This window comes from Nematostella vectensis, chromosome 9, assembly GCF_932526225.1.
Source record: "Nematostella vectensis chromosome 9, jaNemVect1.1, whole genome shotgun sequence".
NCBI lineage: Eukaryota > Metazoa > Cnidaria > Anthozoa > Actiniaria > Edwardsiidae > Nematostella > Nematostella vectensis.
Genome location: NC_064042.1, coordinates 11537094 through 11555783, shown reverse-complemented (window position 1 = coordinate 11555783; position 18690 = coordinate 11537094). Strand labels below are relative to the sequence as shown.

The 18690-nt window shown below is 44.9% G+C and overlaps 2 protein-coding genes across 3 annotated transcripts; one reads left to right on the top strand and one right to left on the bottom strand.

Moving 5' to 3' along the window:
- Window positions 1-490: 490 nt before the first annotated feature.
- On the top strand, window positions 491-1417 carry LOC125572409 (transcription initiation factor IIB-like). The gene has a single exon (XM_048732907.1). The coding sequence runs from the start codon at window positions 491-493 to the stop codon at window positions 1415-1417; it is 927 nt and encodes a 308-aa protein (XP_048588864.1).
- Window positions 1418-2409: 992 nt separating this feature from the next.
- On the bottom strand, window positions 2410-5311 carry LOC125572279. 2 transcript variants are annotated; one of them, XM_048732629.1, is made up of 3 exons: window positions 3138-5311; window positions 2909-3061; window positions 2410-2520 (listed from the first exon to the last, which is right to left on the bottom strand). In XM_048732629.1, the coding sequence occupies exon 1, from the start codon at window positions 5309-5311 to the stop codon at window positions 3785-3787; it is 1527 nt and encodes a 508-aa protein (XP_048588586.1). In that variant the 3' UTR covers window positions 2410-2520; window positions 2909-3061; window positions 3138-3784. The 2 variants fall into 2 exon arrangements, with proteins under 2 accessions (XP_048588586.1, XP_048588585.1); XM_048732628.1 differs by having other exon boundaries at window positions 2909-5311.
- Between the last annotated feature and the right edge of the window lie 13379 nt (window positions 5312-18690).

The window sequence follows — 18690 nt, the reverse complement described above, 5'->3', positions numbered from 1 at the left end:
ACCTAGGGGGAGCTCAAGGGGCTATTCTGGTCTAAAGACGTATGAGGCCCTAGATAAAATGACATTAAAGACGGAGGTGAAGATCAAAAACGATGCGGCTACCGCCGGCGGTTGTTCGGTGCTGGAGGTGAATGTGAGTGACACTGCGGATGCGGGGCCTGAACACTGCTGTTGTGACGCTGATTACTATGAAGACTCAGAATACGGAAGCTTCGACCCCGTTGGGTTTGTGGCCGGAGCGGCGACAATTGTCCTTGGTGTTCTAGCGATGTTAGTCTCCATGCCACGGTATGACGAAAAAAGATGGGTAAGATACTAGTCCACGAATGTGGTGTGGAGACTTTAGACCGCACCGCCCCCACGCGGACCCCTTCGGAAGTCTTGGCAACCACACACATCACACCTAGATGGAGCTCGAGGGGCTAGCCTCTCAGCTTCACATCTAGAAAGCCTTTGAAAAGTGGTTTAAAGACATGAACAGTTTAATAAAATGGAGGAACGAACAGTTGAACGTACGGTTGAAGATCGGTCACCACCACCATACAATATCCCCGGCGGACCGGTGCCTGAGATTAACGTCCCCACCCTCATGCCGGAATTTGCACTGTTTGACCGAGCCCTCACCGAATACGAGACTAGTAGAGCCTCCTTGGGAGACGAGGATAGTAGTAACACCCTTTGCAATCATGACGACCTAGTCACAGAAGACGGGGTCACTAGTTGCTTAGAGTGCGGGGAACAGATGCAGCGCGTGATCGCACACGAAAGGGAGTGGGGTTTTTACGGACATTCCGACGGCAAACGGTCTTCGAATCCAAGTCGGGTCCAGGTACGTAGGTCTGAGGATAGAAATATTGACAAGGATGTGGAGAACATGGGTTTTAGCGGGGTAATTGTAGCCAAAGCTAACGAGATATACACTCAGGTGACGAAAGGCCAGATTTTTCGCGGCGACCCACGGAAGGCGATCGTCTTTGCGTGTATCTACTACGCCTACAAGATGTCCGGTGAGTGTCAGACACCGAAAACCTTGATGGAGACTTTTGGATTGAGCAGGAAGAGTTGCCTTAAGGGTCTAAAAATCTTTAGTATTAACGCGCCTAAAGATTACTTACTACACGGAACGTCTCCCACCGTCGTGGACCACATTCGCGATGTGATGGATAGATTCTCGGCGTCCCCCGCACAGAAGGGAGAGGTGGTCCAGCTCTACTACAGATCTGAGAACCGCTCGTCTGAGTTGAATCGCGCTCGCCCACAATCCTTTGCGGTCGCTTTAACCTATTACTGGGTACGGCTAAAGGGGGTCGATATTACACTTAAAAAATTCTCCGAAAGAACGGGCATCTCCGAGTTAACCATCAGTAGGAAAGCGAAAGAAGTGGCCACAGTCCTGGGTACGCCTGGTGTGGTATGATATTTCCCGATTTCCAGAGAAATCAGGATTTCCAGAAAACTGTCAGTTTGGAGTAGATGTGAATTAACACGTCTAAAAAAATTCGATTAAATTGGTTTAAAGACGTGGGTGTAGTAACAAAATGGATACGCAAAGTGCTGGGAGTCTTACAAATCTCACCGTGGAGGATCAAGCCGCCACCTTAGCGAGGTGGGGAGCCGCAGACTTTGACACCGCCATGGAGCGCGCGGCGGGGGAGGGGTGCGTCGAGACCGTGAGGTTGTGTAAGAGTTGGGGTGCGACGGATTTCGAAAAGCCGATGGCCGAGGCCGCGAAGAATGGGCACGCCGAGATCGTTAAGATGTGTTGTGAGTTGGGCGCCTGTGACTTCGTATATCCAGCGTCCATGGCCGCGAAAGGCGGGCACGTAGAGGTTTTGAAGGTGATGGACGAGTATTGTGACGACGAAGAGGCCATGATCGAGGCCATGGGTACTGCGGCGGGGGAAGGTCAGGTGGGGGTTGTTAAGTTATTGATAGATCTAGGCGTCGATGCCAACGTCGGTTGGACCTCCGCCGAGGCGGCGTACAATGGCCACGTTGAGGTTCTAGAGTTGCTGAGAGAAAACTTCTGGGAGTTTGACCCGGACTATGCTATAACACCGGCCACCGAATCTGGCAACCTCGAGATTGTGAGGTTGTGCTTGGAGTGGGGCGCGACCGATCTCATTGGGCCTATGAGTTACGCGCGGTTTTGGGGTCTACACGAAATTGTCGCGGTGCTACGTGCAGCGTGGAGGTGGGGCCTCGTGCATGAGGAGCTCCCGGAGAAGCTACACAAGGTGAGATTCCGTAGAAAGCTGGAGGACGAACTAATGCCAGTAGCTTGGCATCCGGACAGGTTTTGGGATTGGTGTCTTGATGAGCAAGAGAAGGGAATGTTGGAAGAGTGTTTCGATGGGTAGGCGTGAGAGACATGCTTTGGTGTATGATGTAAAAAAATTGAAAAGTGGCTTAAAGACATGAACAGTTTAATAAAATGGAGGAACAAACGGTTAAACGTATGGTTGAAGAGCAACCACCACCACCATCGGGTAGTCTCGAAGAACCCATCCTGTGCTCGATCTGTTTAGAGGAGGTGCAAAAAGAAACAAGCGCCGAGTTAGAATGTGGGCATGGAAATCATCTGAAATGTGTGCTTAGACTCCGCTCTGCGACCTGTCCAGTATGTAGGAGAACTTTAGTGAGCGATAAGCTATGCGTATGTGACCTGGATATTATGAGTATTGGATACAAAGAGCTCTCCGACGAAGAATCTTTCGATTATGAAGATCACAGGAGGGAGTGCGAATCGTTTCATGCCTACTGCCTAAGTGTAGGATCGAGGTTCAGAGAGAAAGCATTAGAGTTCATGATGGAGACGGGGATTCAGCAAGCCATAGACGAGAGTCGTAACGAGTATGGCTTACCGACCGTGCAGGATTTCCCGCGCGAAGTGAAATTTTTAGTTTACCTCAGACTGTTTGGTGGTGAGAATGATACCGAGACGCGACGTGAAATCTTCCCGTTGATTGACGAGGGTGGTGATGTATTCGCCTCGTTTCTTAGAGGTAAAACCTTTGTGGTTGATAGAGATCTCGTTCGCGAGTTGGACTACCAGATGTATCTTATGATGTGGGCAGAAGAGGAAAGGTTAGGGACGCGATGTGAGACGTTCGAACGGTCAAGATGGGATAGTTTACCGTTCGTAGATTGGATTTTAACACCTCATACTACCAACCGGCTAGAAGGCGGGTATCGCGTGTTGGATTGAAAAGTGATTTAAGGACATGACCGGTTTGATAGAAATGGAGAACCAAACGGTGAAGGACCCGAAAGTATCCCCCGTAAAGCGAACAACGGATTATAAGTGTCTTCATGGCAGAGTGAAATATTATTGTAAAGATTGTCACGGATCGCAAATCTGCCCTCACAACCGGAGAAAAACGCGGTGCAGAGAATGTAACGGCGGTAGCATTTGCGAGCACAGACGAGCAAGATATGTCTGTAAAGACTGCAAGGGGAAAGGGATGTGTGAACACGGCAAACAGAGACCCTTTTGTAAGTTATGCGGAGGGTCTCAAATATGCGAACACGATAGACAAAAGCATCATTGCAGAACGTGTAACAGAAATTAACATTGACCCACTCAGTTTTGTAACGCGTCTCACGTTACAAAACACATACATTCCTAATCACCCTAACAACGAGCGGTTCTGAAAATAGGTTTTGTGTCTACATCGAGAGTTCGTGGTTGTTAGGGAGATCTGGTATGCGGTCTATTGTTTAGCACGTGAACAGGTATTGTTTTATTGCAATACGTCACATCCGTACACGTGCATCTCACATGCTACCGGAATAGATACCAAGCCAAACCAGCCGTGAAGACTGTGATCATGACAAGGTTATTTTCGTGCTGCGTGTTCAAGGGTTTAGTCACGTCCGGCTTTGGGTTTGTTTTCGCTTCAGGTTTCGGTTTGTGAGCCGTGACTGACTCGGTATGAGGTAACAAAATCTTTGAATGACCCATATTATGTTTTGGGATCGTTTTTATCTCGTTATTTATTGGATTTAGCCCCAATTTCATATCAGTAGTGGCTTTTTGTAATTTGTTATTATAACCAGCGATTGAAGTGTCGTCATTTATCACAAGATACGATGGGCTCAACCAACAACCGAGGGCGAAAGCCAAGTCTAGTTTTTGCCTCGCCTGTTGTAAAGCAAACTGATACCTTTGTATACTTTTTGATATATCGTTTTCTATCACTGCGCTTTCAAAGAGTTTCGAAAAGACTTGTTTCGTTTCTTGGGCTGAACCGCTATCGCCGACGATTGACGATCGGGTTTGAACTTGTGCGCCTAGAATACAATAAACAAAGGCTTCTATGCTTTGATTTATCCTAGACAACCCAGCTTTGGTTAGTCCCATTGATTTTTCTGGAAAGAACCACTCGTACTGAAACTCGGTTCTAGGGTCTTTCAGGTACTCGATCTCAAAGTGATTCATGTGTTCGTCATCGCTTTTAGCAGCATCCCATTCGTCGTGTAATTGGTCAATGGTCCCATAGGGTTTATACTTGTCGTTAGAAGATGACAAGCCGTGATAATCGTAGTTATAAACATTTCCCAACCCATGGTTTATCGGCCCAAGGAACCGGAAATCGCTGTCAGTTCGGAACTCTGTTCTTAATTTTTGGTAAGCTGCTTCGCTGTAGAAGTTTTTATTCCAACTAAAGAGCTTATCTTTCGGAAGAGGACATTGTAGCTCATTTAATAGTCGTCTGATAGTGAAAATGATATGAAACCTGTAGAATGACCCCACTTGAGAGTCGTCAATCATGTCACGCGTCACACCACATCCAGCAGTAGCGCAAAACATAGCAAAATTTAAGGCTTGACTCCAATAACTGAGGTTCGGGGCGTCGAGCCACCTACTAGCCTCCTTTGCTGTTCTGAATACAAGCTCGCTGTCAGTGAATATGTCCCTAAAAACAAAGTGTGTCTTCAGCTCTGGTGTTATAAAAACATCGAAAGAGACGTAATTATTTCTCGTAGGGTTTTCGTCCCACGGCAATATCTTGTACTCTGCACGCGCGTCTAGTCTGTATTGTTTTGGGAACCCAAACAGTTGCTGGATCGTTTCCTTGTATGCTTGTGTGTCGTCGGCGACTAGAAAATCCTGGATATTCTCAGGTTTCCAGCTATTACCAGGGAAGTGATATAACGTTTTGACTAGATTCCCATTCTTGTCGAATGGATCGTATTCGTCCCCGTTGAAAACGAATTGCACATTGCCGTGCTCGTCGGCAGAGAACCTAAAGCGTGAATAGTAAGGGTACCTTTTCACAAATTCTGTAAACTTCATCTTATATGACATATAAGATGTTTTTAAATCAGTCCTTTACGCATCTCAATTCATAGATCCATCCGACGGGGGTTCTCTCGTACAGAAATTTCACCGAGCGGGTCGACTCGCCAGGTCTTTCAAAATCTCTTCTCTTACTGTTTCCCTCAGCTTGGTAATGTTTACGTTTTTTTCGTCCTCTCTTACCGACTTTTGACGGATCTGGAGCTTTAGAGCCTCAAACTTGTCCAACTCGTTCAAGATTAAAGAGAACTCTTCGTCTGATATTTTGTTGTCTTTTAAAGCTTTAGAGACCAGGTCGCGTATGCTATTTACTTTTGCCTTTGCCATCGCCGCTGTTTGGTCGTGCTTGGAGACTTTTTGCGACAGCCGTTTAGAAACCGCCGCACAGCCTACAGAGGTGAGACCAAAAACACCAGCCAGAGCGCCTAACGGGACTCCGACGATGATACCAAAACCCGACAGAGAAGTCCCCAAACCACTAGACCCAAGAATGACAGATATGAGTCCTAAGACCACACTTAACTTTGAAAACACGCTCTGCCCTCGTTTATACTTTTTCCTCACGTTCTCGTAATGTTTAACTTCTTGCTCCAAACTTCCCAAAACATCGTGGGTCTTTTGGAGTCTGAAGTTATCACCCGAGGGGCCGGCCCCTCGGGGTACGTTCGGGTAGATTGAGTTGTACTCTTCCATAGCTTTATTATGGGGAGAGTTTATTCTTTAAGTGATTTCTAAGATTAGACGTATCGGGTAGAGGCCACGCTCTATTGTATTTCCGTCACCGCCCTTTATACTAAGACGGAGACTACTCACATAACCGACTGATGTGGTACTAATCCGTACCGGATCGCTTGGATTGAGGTATATCTTTCCTTCATCAAGCTCTACACTTGCTAGGATTTGTGAGGGCGCCCCTTGTTGGAGGGAGTCAGACGCGTTCACAAGATCGCAGTGGATAAAAATAGCCTCGTGACCTATCATCTTTATCTCGTGGCGAGTGTTTGCTTCCAGCTCCCTGGTCTTGAGTCCTAACAGGCAGGCGAGCGGCTCATTCAACACGACGTTCCGATGAACTTCGAGTGACGAGTCTCTAATAGAGACTGACTTTTCACCAAGACGCATACCCCCATCTATTTGACGTTTTAGCGTCTCGATCGTATACTGCCCCGCGGGGATCCTGAGGATAATGTTCTCACCGTCGGAGACCGTTCCCTCGCTTGAGAGACTGTTACAACGATTATGAAACGCACATCCTCGCAGCGCGATAAACCGCGGCTTTTCAATAGGGTGTTCTAAATAGACGGTAAAGTCACCAACGTTCCCTTCAATGTAGAGTAATACCATTTGTTATGATTTCCGTCTCCTTTTAAATCGTTCTACGAAATACAGGACGACAGCGACGATGAGAAGCCATGCGTTTTTAGCCAAAAAGCCAACGACTTCACCCGCCGTTCTAAAGATGAAACTGGCTATCGCACCAACCATTCCTGGGAGTATTTCTCCTAGTTTCTTGCCTATTGTTTTAAGACCGTCTCCAACGCCTTTTGCAACACTTGTCAAACCCGTCTTCAGGTTAGAGACAATAACACCGATAACAACGCCCACAGCGGTAACGACAGCAGCGACTGTAAATCCGTATTTCTTAAAAATCGCTTTGACACGATCTTTCAACGACATTCTCTCTTCAAGATTTTCTCTCTCCAATTGATTCTCTTCCAAAGTCTCATCTATGACAGAATTTCTTTCGCTGAGCTCTTCATTTTTACGATCTATAGCTCTTAGTCTTTCTTGGTTAGTTGTTTCACTTCGTTCCTCATTATTTTTTCTCATTTGCTCGGTGTTTCTCTCTTCTTCTTCTCTGAGTGTATTACCTGTAGCGTCTAGTTCATCGAGTTGAATCTGAATTTGCTTGTACTTTCCGGATCTGATTTTGTCGTCAACACTCTTCCGCACCGTTCTATCCTCATTATACAACCTTTCTGGTATAGTCCAACCACCTTTTCTCGCAGAATAGAAGGAAATGAATTGTTTTCCTCTTTCATCCGTTGAAATCTGAACTAAATTTTCATCAAGATCTGGATATTTCGATAACAAAAGGTCTACCCTAAGTGTGTCCGTTGAAGGAGAACCTCCCATATTCTGTAACTCCATGTACTCGGGGACAGCCCTTCCGGGGTTTCGTGTTTTCCATAAGTCAGTCAACCTCCTACTCACATAGCTTGCACCTCTACCAAATCTGTTTGAAATCCTTTCATTCCATGATTCTCTTCCCTCACCATCGTTTGGAATAAGAGAGTCATAATCTTCGTCTACAGTAGTATTCAAATCTTCTCTACCTTCTTCTGTTGTGGGATCAAAATCTATATCCATTTCTTATTTTGTTTGAAAATAAGAAATCTTTAAGTCGCGCCGGCTCATATCCACCTACTCGCTACATAGCCAAGAGCTAACATTCCACCTCCAACATATGCCATCTCTCCCATCTTTTGGTTGCTACTTGGTCTGTAGTAATCAGAGAGCTCGGGCTCTTTCAAATCAAAATCTGGATGTGTTTGAGCGTATAGTTTGAAAGCCTCATCCGTCTCTTTATCGTTCTCATCCGCACGAACTTTATCGTTGTATTGTTCAGTCAACCAATCCTGGTATTCCTGTCTTTTTTTCTGCCAATCACCCATTGCTTGTTGATACTTTTCAAGCGCTTTATCATGTCTTATTTTTTCTTTATCAACATGAGTAGCGTCAGAAGATAAGTATCTCGCTAGGTAACTCCCTCCAACGAATGCCGTCGCATTAAGAATAGCTCCACCAATCATAAATGCTATACTCGCCATTTATTAATCAATCTATAAGATCTTTAAGTCGCCTACAGCGGTTTTGGCAAAATCTTTTGTGTTTCCAGATAATCTTTCAGATACATACTACCGGACAGGACAGCAACCCATTTAGCGTAGTTTGTAACACTTGACGAAGGGTCGCTGATGAATGACTCTTTCATAGCCTTTTTAGCAACATAACCCATACCGGCGGCTAATCCGATGATGACTGCTGAGTCGGTGATCGTTTTCACAAGTTTGTTTTCAGTTGACATGATTTTATTTATTACAGATTCAGATAATCTTTAAATCACAACATTCCTATTTTTGGCGTCGCGTTCGGGAGGCTAGCCCCTCGAGCGGCAGGCCTCTCGAAAGTTTCAGTCTCGTTGGCGTTGATCTTGGGCGTCTTTTTGTAAAAACGCATATACATATCCAATGCGGTGAGCCCTATTCCAACTAGAGCCAGTACAGTTGTAAACGATAGCTCTGGAATCCAAGCGTCCGAGAGGCTATCCCCTCGAGCTCCCTCTTGGTGGGGTGTCTCTGCTCGTGCAGCGTCTTCTGAACTCGCCTCCGCCTCGCGTTTCATCTCCCTAGCAAGTGCTTCTCTACACCTCCTATTATATTCGGCAACTCTCTTACCAGAAGCGACTTTTATAGGATCTTTCTCCTTAGCGGCACTCTTCTTCCTGGGGGGAGGGTCCTTTGTGATTTGCTCAACCTCTTGATTTTCGTCAGACATGATTCTTTACTCACTGAATAAAGAATCTTTAAATCACATCATGCTTAAGAGCTTGCTCAGGTGTGCTCAAGAGCTTGCTCAGGTGTGCTCAAGAGCTTGCTTAGGTGTGCTCAGGTGTGCTCAAGAGCTTGCTCAGTCGTGCTCGAAACTTCTTGAAGTTTGTTGGAAGTCTCCTGTGGTGTTAGTCTAACATGCTTAGCGACTCGGAAGAGACCGCTAGCAAGTGCTACCATCCTTCCTCCCTTCAGTACCAAGAGACCTGCAAAGTTTGACAATTCGCGTTTAACCAACTCGTCGTTCTGTAAGTCTTTGCTAAGCTCTTCGGTGTCATCTATAGGAACCACATAGGAAATGACTTGAGACACTACTTGAAGTGCTGATTCTACTAATCCATCAGTAACTTGCTTGCCTAAGACAGTCTGGTAGCGGACAAAGTATTTCTCGACGTCTTTCGCCGGGAGCTTCTTGATATCACCAAGACTCATACCGACACCAAGAAATTCCTTCGTAGTCCCAAGAGATGCGAGAATAGCCAGCGATTCTCGTTTGACTTCAACATCGTCTTCGAGAGGCTCACCCTTCGAGCTCCCCTTAGACTTAGGCTCCTCTTCCATATAATCCTCAATGCTTGCCATCTTATTTTGTAAGTAGACCAAGATGTTTTTAAACCACTTCGAGGGGTCAGCCCCTCGAGCTCTCACCGCGTGGCAGGAATCTCCAAATAACGTTGGAATGGATGTCGTAGGCAGAAACAGAGTCTGGAATACTTTTCAGTTTTCAGCAGTTCTACAAACTTTTTACGAGTCTCGACGTCTAAGTCACCCCCATAATCTTCAAACAGTGTTTTGGTACCGATTTGAGATGGATTATGGAATGTAACCACACAGGCGACGTTATCACGGAAGGGCTTTGCTATGGATGTTAATTGTTGCGTCAATACCCACACTGATAATCCTTCGTGTCTCCCTGAGAACGCTAGATTGATAAACTTGTTCGAGCGTTGCTTTAGATCTTTCGATACAGCACAGTCATCCAAAACGAGTAACGTATTTGTACCAGAAAATAGCACCGCACAATCTGTTAGTAACTCGTTAATCTCATCGGTGTTACTAGCATCCGGCGATAATACCAAGAAACGTTTATCTCCGTGAGCAAATCTACGATAGGACTTGTTTTTCGCATAAGTCGGACAAATCAACACAATGTATTCAAACACATGCCGGAACGGCCCTCGGAGCTGTTCCGTGAGGTACTTTGTCTTCCCACAATTAGTAGGTCCTGTGATAATACAATGAAAAGGAACTTTTTCCCGTAATTCTTCCATTCTTTTTGTATTATCACACAAGTCCTTTTTAATACATGATTGCTCTCAAATTCGAGTTCATAACCTCCATCAACGCGTCGGCTACTACAAACATGTAGCAGGTGATGTTTCCCGTTCCTCCAACTTTCCGTTTCATTTCTAGTTTTACTCCGTCCCGCGTGTTGTTCAAGACCAGACCTCCTCCGTGAATGCTGTTATCTGGATGTGCCCTCAAGTCGACCCACAGAGCAAACTTGTTATTAGCGTAAAAATCCTTTTGCTTAACACCCTCTCTACCGAAACGTTTCTTTACCGACTCCCAGAGGTCCGGCGGTGTCATCCCCTTGGAGTAGAGACGGTTTGGCATGCCATCCACATTAATGTTGATCGATGTGATGCTTGGATTGACAAACTTTTCGGAATCCCTTGCTCCTCCGGTGTAGCTCTCTGTGAACAGGCACAATATCCCTGTCATTGACCTCCTCGGCAGATTAATGTGCTCGTTTATGACACCATCATTAGGTTTGGAGATGGTGAACGTTTTGTGGAGAATGACGTTCTCGTAAAAGAATCCTCTACCAACCTGATAAGCCGACAACGCCTCACGAGCCAAGTATTCACTTGAGATGCAAGCATATTCCAACTCGAGGTTTGTGATTGTGTACGTTGGAGTCTTGACCGTGTCAGCATAAACAACGACGTCGGAAACTGGGGCTAGAGTAATTTCAAAGATTAGCGGATGAGGTAACGCCTTTGGATAAAAGACCCCATGCTCGCCGAGAATAGGATGGTCGAGTGGAATGCAGTACTTGGTGTTGTGAACTGCTGCAAGAGCTACTTCCTTAGCATCTGATGTCGCTTTGTCACCTGCATTTGTCCTGAGCTTCCTCATGTTTTCAGAGGAGATACCTTGTTTTATTCTATCCTCACGATCTTCAGCTTGTAAGTATAAGTCGTGATAGGTTTGGAAGAGATCGTATCTTTGAGTATCCTGTAGTGTTTCTCCACCGAAAAGAATCTTGAGCCTTGACACTAGGTTCCGACCAACGTTGTTGACGAGAGTATTATTCGCGTGTCCTGCGACGTCTAAGTCAAATAGTAAGGATACACTACCTGGAACAATCACTACATTTTCAGCAAGTTTTGGAATATTTATATAGAGGGTTTCTCCAGGACTTGCTGATGAGGGATTGAATGTAATCCGATTCAGCGACGATTCCGCTTTCAGGCCGAAGGGTTCCCGTGGGATCCTGTTTGGGTTAATTTTTTCTGATATCGCTTGTGCCATCTTTTATTTTAAGAAAAGAGAGATAATCTTTAAATGAGTAACGAAAGCAGGTTATCAAAAATATACTATTCCACCGATGGATACTGGAAAGGGTATTCAGCTATTTCTAAGTTAGCTAGTGTCGCTAAAGTCAGTGAAGCCGAGGCTAAGAGGTGGCTTGAAAAACAGGCGTTGTGGCAGATCTACCTCCCAGCCCCAAAGTATGTCCCCAGACCGCATTGGACTGTGAATAAACCTAATCAGATTCACCAAGCCGATCTGTTGTTTATGCCCCACGATAACGTAGGCAGAAAAACCTACCGTTACGCGTTGGTCGTGATTGATATTGCCTCGAGATATAAAGATGCAGAAGCACTGACTACCAAGGATTCGAGTGGAATTGCTAGAGGGTTTGAAAAGATATACTCCAGAAAACTTAAATGGCCTCATACGGTGATTGTCGACCCGGGGACAGAATTTAGGGGAGAGGTAACGAAGATTATGAAAAAGAAGGGGGTTACCATCCAGCGAAGCGAAGCTGGGAACCATCGCGCACAGGCTTTTGTCGAACGCGCCAATAGAACACTGGCGGAGAGGTTGTTTTCTCATCAGTATGCTCAAGAAATGATTAGCGATGATCGGTCTAGAGTTTGGGTGAAACGATTGCCAGATGTTTTGAAAACTCTGAATAGTCAACCCATAAGAATTACTGGCAAAGAGCCTGCAAAATCTATTGGTTTGAAAGAGGTTGATATTGACCCTCCAACGTATAAGCGGCCTGTTGGACTTGATGAAGTTAGACTACCACCAGGGGTTAGAGTTAGATATCTGTTAGCTCCTGGAGAAGAGGAAGGAGGTGAACGCAGACGAGCCACAGATCCTATTTGGAGTTTAAAAGTGTTTGATCTATCACGCAGTGTTGTTTCAGTTGGACAGCCTGTGTTGTACTACCTCTCCGAAGGCGCTCCAAGGAGGTCGTTCGTTAGGGAAGAACTTCAAGTCGTCCCTGAAGATACTGAGCCACCACCTAATAGCGTTCTGAAATGACCGTGAGCGAAGGTGTGAATACCATCATCACAGATGACCCGTTTATCATCCTCATGAGATAGAGCGACCTTGTTCACCGTTTCAGTGTAAACATCATGCTTATGACTTCTGATGACATTCATAAGTCTCATCTGAGGTTTCTTACCAAATAAGCAATCCTTGTAGTCATCGAAACCGATGCTCTTCTTGACGACTGCTCTCTTGACGCCCTTGCATTTCTTTTCTTCTTTACCTTCATCCATCTTGTACGAGTAAAGTTTGGCCCTCAGTCCTACAAATTCTGTGATTTGCTGACCCCCAGCCTCATCTTTAAACATTCCGATGACTTTCTTGTTCACACCCACCTCAATACCAGATGGGTGACCCTTCGGAAAGTTGCTGGTGTCGAACGTGGACCTCACATCCCCGCTGATGTCCTCGTAAAAGTCTTTCGTCTCGATCTCATACATCAGGCTGTCAGTATCAGTGAATAAGAGCTTTGCATCCTCACCGTACTTGGGCTTGACGAAGTTGTAGTGGAAATCGTACATGAGCGTCTTACTCAGGTCCAGAATGGACATGCCCAAGTAGACAGGCTTGTTGAAGATCAGCTTTGTCTTCTTCATGTGGATGGCGGCTAGATTCTCGCAAAAGATGGTGCGATGTTGATAGTTCGGCTTTGATATGAGCTTCTTGGCCTGCTTCTCGTCCGTCACCAACCGAATGTCCACCCTGTTCCTAATGTTCTCCATAGTCTTACCAAAGACGGAGTTGTTCATTAACTTGAAAAAATCTTTCTCAAAATCGTTTGTCGCCTTGGCTCTCAGATCGGTGTTCAAGTCAATGTAGGGCTCCAGCCAAGCAGACTCCTCAAAAGTGACACCCCTGTGAATCTTGGTGACTTTTAGCCCAAAACTCACATAAAGTCTCAGAGTCTCATGGTGGATAACGTACTTTGTCTTGTCGTTAAGGTTGGGGACCAACTTGTCCACATTGCCTAGCCCGATAGATTCCGGGGCTAGTGGGTAATCGTTGTGTAAGTCATGTAGGTGGTGAGGGTACTCCAAGTCAACCTCCAGAATGCATGGGCGGTCTCTCCAACCTGACAGCTCTTGGTCACCCATCCACCTGAAACCGTGAGTCGGTAAAGGGTTGCTCATCGCCCAGCCATACAAATTGTTAGCATCAAGGTAGGTGATATATTTTGTGGGTAGGTCAGGGTCATACTCCTTCATGTAAGGGTTATTTGCCTCCCCATGTCTGTTGCTTATCATGGAGACACCCCCACGGATGCCCTTCTCAATCATGAGCAACATGTCATAGTCCGTTAGAAGCTCTAGCCTCACCTTGGTGGTCTTCAACGCTGCATCCCAAGCCAACCCTGGCGCTGTGTAGTACCAAGCGGGGTCCAGACCGTAATTCTTGAGACAAACGTCCCTAAAGTTCTCGAAAACGTCAGCTAAAAGCAACACATCTGACTCTAGGTACAGATTGTGGTAATCCCTCATGGTCCCCATCCCAAAGACCTCCCACACTCTCCGCGCGTGCAGGTGATCCTCCTCCGATATGCCGGTGTCGTTGAGTTTGGAGTGGAATGCCTCTCTCTGTGGGAGCTGTGTTGCGTCGAGCTTGCTAAAGCCGTCGAACCAGTCGTAAGGGAAAACACCCTTCCTCAACAACAACTGGAGCTCCTCCCCCTCATAGTACTCCGCCAGGTTTTTGAAGCACTCCCTTGACATGTTACCTACTAGACTGTTGAGACTGGCCGACATAAACCTGAAACTGTCGATAAATCTGATATCACGTTTAACATCAATCTTGTTGCCCTTCTTGTTCGTGAAACTGTCGACTACAATCTGTTTTGTGAAAGAAATATACTTTTCCTCGTTATTAGGTATACAGTTTATTTTACCTTCCGATGTACCAAGGTTCTTGATAAATAGATGACTGTCGTACCCAGACAGATTGTGAAAGATAACAGGAAAGAACTTGGGGATTTTGTGATCTAAGTTGCATTCGTTGTGAGCAGCGCCTCTGTACTTCCCTGTAAGGTGGCAATGGTCCAAAACCTTGTCTTCCCCTAATTCACCCTCACAGATGTGGCAGTGAGTGGCGTCGTTATAGGCGATTTTGTCCTTCGGAGCCATTTTCACCTTCTTAGGGAACCTGAACTTATCGTAAATTTTCTTAATGTCTGACTCCAAAGACTCTACGAAAAGCTGTGGGATATCTTCGTCTGGAGATTCGGCTGTGTATCGTACAAGCTCGGATGGGGATATATCTCCGTCGAAACACTTGATGAGATAGCAGAAACCAGACGGTTTGTGTTTCTGGTATTGCTTAGTGAAGCTTTTACTCTCATCTGGGGAGCATGTGTCTATATTCTCTGTGAAGCTCTCAAAGTCGGCGTAGACAACAAAGGGGACACGCATTTTTCTGTTGTAGTTTTTGAATTTAATGTGGGGTAGATTTCCATCCTTATCTATCTTAGGCATCTCTATTCCAACCGCTTCATGATTGCCGCAGCATTCAGAATGTTTTTCTAATGATTGTTTGCACCGAAACGAGTTCAGACATCTGCAGCATAAAAAACGAGTATGATGAAACTCATCAATTTGAGTAGATACTAATCTCATCATATTCTTTATCCAGCAGTAATGATTCGTCTCATCATCCGAGATGAGAAGTAAGTTGATTGCATTATCTGGATCCTTCTCACTGATTCTCAATGGATATATTTTGGTTTCGTATCCAAACACATTAACCGTATACTGGTTCTGTTTCTCGAACTTGTCGATCTGTTTTAGTGAGACGGGGAACTCTATCCCTGACCAGTCGAATTTCTCAGAGTTCTCTATCATTTGTTTACTGAGCCTTTGAGGATCTTTCTCCCTAGGATACACAGCAGAGGTTACTGCCCACTTGAAACATTCGTGATCATTCTCGTTCTTAACATTGATGATCGCCTTCTTAGACGCTAGCTTCGGCGGCAGCGGAATATAGGAAGACCCAGAAAGCGGTTCAAAGGGATCTATGTTGATGTCAAAGTATTCCACTTGGTCAAACTGCCATCCGGAGCCTTGCTTCTGGAACAGCTCAACTAATCCGAGTAAATAATTTGTCATCGTATCGAACAAATCAGAGAGATCAGTCGACTCTGTCACAATCTCGGGCTTTTCTGTATGAAAATATCCCAGTTCTTCTTCGATCTGAGCTGTAGCCGGATCCTCTTTTATAAACCCGCAAGTAAAGATAAACTTCACTTTGATAGGCTTTTTTTGTTGACTGATGAGCTCTAAGACTTTCGGTTTGATTCTGGCGATGAATGTCTTGGGGTCGTAACCTCTCTGCCCGGCTATTCCGTGGGTTTTAAGATACCCCTTCAACGCCGTCTGTTGTTCCTTGGGTGTGAAGCGATCTTCCACCTCCTCGTGTAGACGCTTAATCCTCTCCTTCAGACGTTCGACCCGTTTATCTGCAGCCTCTTTGACGGTCTTTTTGATGGGCTCAGGGACATAAGATAGTATCCAATCCGCAAACTTGTCTAACTCGCTCTTGATCAAGTTGGCCGCCCTGTTTGCAAAATGCTTGAGTGATTGGACGCGGGAACTCCGTGGGGGTTGGGAGGGTTTTAGAATAGGGACATTAATCTCAGGTATCGGGCCGTCGAGAATACTCTCCGACGTGTTGGACGGGGTAATGCGGGGTGGCCGTGGCAGCCCTTTGACAAGTTTGGGTAAAGGAACCCGTCGGGGTGGTGGTGGTGGTGAAGTGCTGGTCAGCGCCCCGACGAGCTCGTCTCTCCGCATCCAGTAATATCTTGGGATACCCCGCTCCTTGGCGAGGGCTTTCAGATCTTTCACCTTCAGGTTCTCCATTTCTATCAAACCAGCCATGTCTTTAAACCACTTTTCAAAAGCTTTTTTTAGATGTGAAGCCGAGAGGCTAGCCTCCCGAGCTCCACCTAGGTGCGACACGTGACAAAGTGATTGACAGGTGGGCGTGGCCGTCACGTGACAAAGTGATTAACAGGTTTTTTACAAAATGATTGACAGGTGGGCGTGGTCGTCACGTGACAAAGTGATTGACAGGTTTTTTTACAAAGTGATTGACAGGTGGGCGTGGTCGTCACGTGACAAAGTGATTGACAGGTGGGCGTGGCTATCACGTGACAAAGTGATTGACAGGTGGGCGTGGTCGTGCAAGAGATCTTTGGCAAACTCGCGCATGCGCAGGTCGCGAGGCTTGGCGGAGGTGCGCGGAGACTTTTGCGCCATTTTGGAATGAAATTTGGGATGATCAAAAAGTTGCGCCAGCTGCGCCATTTCCCTACTACTAGAGAGCCTGACGGACCTTTAAAGAAAAAAGGCTGTGAATAACTGCAGTCAAATCAGTGAACTATGAAAACGCTTATTTTTAAGTATATTTTACCAACCTAACATCTTGTAGGTAGTCAGCTGTAAAAAAAAGCTCGGAAACAGCAGGGTTCAAGCATGTATTAAAATACGTTACTTTCAGAAAAGTTTTGTTAATGATATAAAATCTTTTCCTTAGTTTTCACCTTTCACAAAAAATATTACTTCCTTGAATTAAGACAAAACGCTAGAGTGCTGTATAGAGGGAACTGTCTTTTTAAAAGTAAGAATAAACGCTAGTTAACATATTTAACAGATGTTCTTTATATGGCCTTAATTTTTGCAATTATGGCAAAAAGTAATTTCTTACAGATGGATTGGTTTTCCTTAAATGCAGATTTCAGTATTCTTAAACGACAATTTCTGGCATAAAAATATTTGAAGCGTTTTTATTGGCCAGGCGCGTAGATAGATAGATAGATTTTATTCATGGCACCTTATAAAAGATTTACATCGGCGTAAATCCACAAATAATATATTGTTTCGAATGATTAGGTGACGTCACCGTACGTCGTCATCAAGCTTCACATTTCTTGCCTTCATAAATTCAAAAATATGTTTCGCTATTCAGGATTGGCTGAGGGGGATGCGCAGTCATAGTTATCATATGGAAAAAGCATAGAATTCGTAGCTTCCTGAATAAGAAATGATCCAATTACCGCCGGATAAAATCCCTATCCAGCGAATATTTATCCGGCGGATAAAATAGCGTTGCACAAAGCGTGGATAGAAGGCTGGATAACTATCCGCTGAATAGCCATCATTTACCACTAAATGGCTTCCCGTTTCCATGGTAAATATGCAAAGCTCGCGCTGTTTTTCCTTCCAAAAAAATGGCGACCGTTGAAAAAGCTACTAAAAGTGCCAGAAAACAAACAGTTTATCGAGGCAAAGTGCATGTAAATCATGGAATGATCACAGGGGATAGTGTTTCGCTTCTTCCTGTTTAATTCCTGTTAAATTCCATTCCTGACAGAGCTGCATGTAAGTTCGTAGTTCATTGTAACTTTACAAGCTGTAAAAATTCGTCGTTTGCATGTGTTTCAACTTTTACTGTGTCTAAAATTATTTTAAATTCTGACAAAAGAAAGTTGAAAGCAAGACGCCATTTTGTTTTTTCTTCACATTTATTACGTGGATAAGATTTTATCCGACCCCTATCATCCGGATAACTTTAACCGCTGGATAACTTTCATTCGGGCTTTGTCGAATCGTTCATGTAAATTTTCGGTCTAATTGGTTACTTTATTACTAAAATTGTAAAATTATAGTCTAGTCGTGAGATACTCTTTACGTACGGCTAGTTCTCTGAGGAGGACAAAACATTTTTATGATTGTAAAAGCATTGTTGCTACGGTGCCGAGATATTCTAAAAAGCAAAATGGGCACTTTGTCAAAAAAAAAATCATTTTTATTTTTTTTACTGGGAGATGTCCCGAATGTCGCTGTTTTCAGCATGTGTCCCGATTGTGCTGACCACCATTTCTGCACTACTTAACGAAAGGGAGTAAAAAAAACTACACAGGTACAGTATTCGAGTGGAAATATTGAGAAAACGGGACATGCTAAGGGGAGACCCCCACGCCCATGCAACACGAGGGCAGCTGAGCTGGCATTTAAAAATCATCAATTCAGGAGCAGTGTTGATTACAAGCCCATTTTCAAGGGGAATATATAGTATTGTATATAGGGAGTCCGGGGGCATACCCCACCGTGAAATATTAGTCATTATTGTTTTAACAATAAAAAACCTAAATAGCAACATTAGAGCTCCTTTCCACTAGAATTCGTGTTTGTATCACTTTCATACTACCAATCT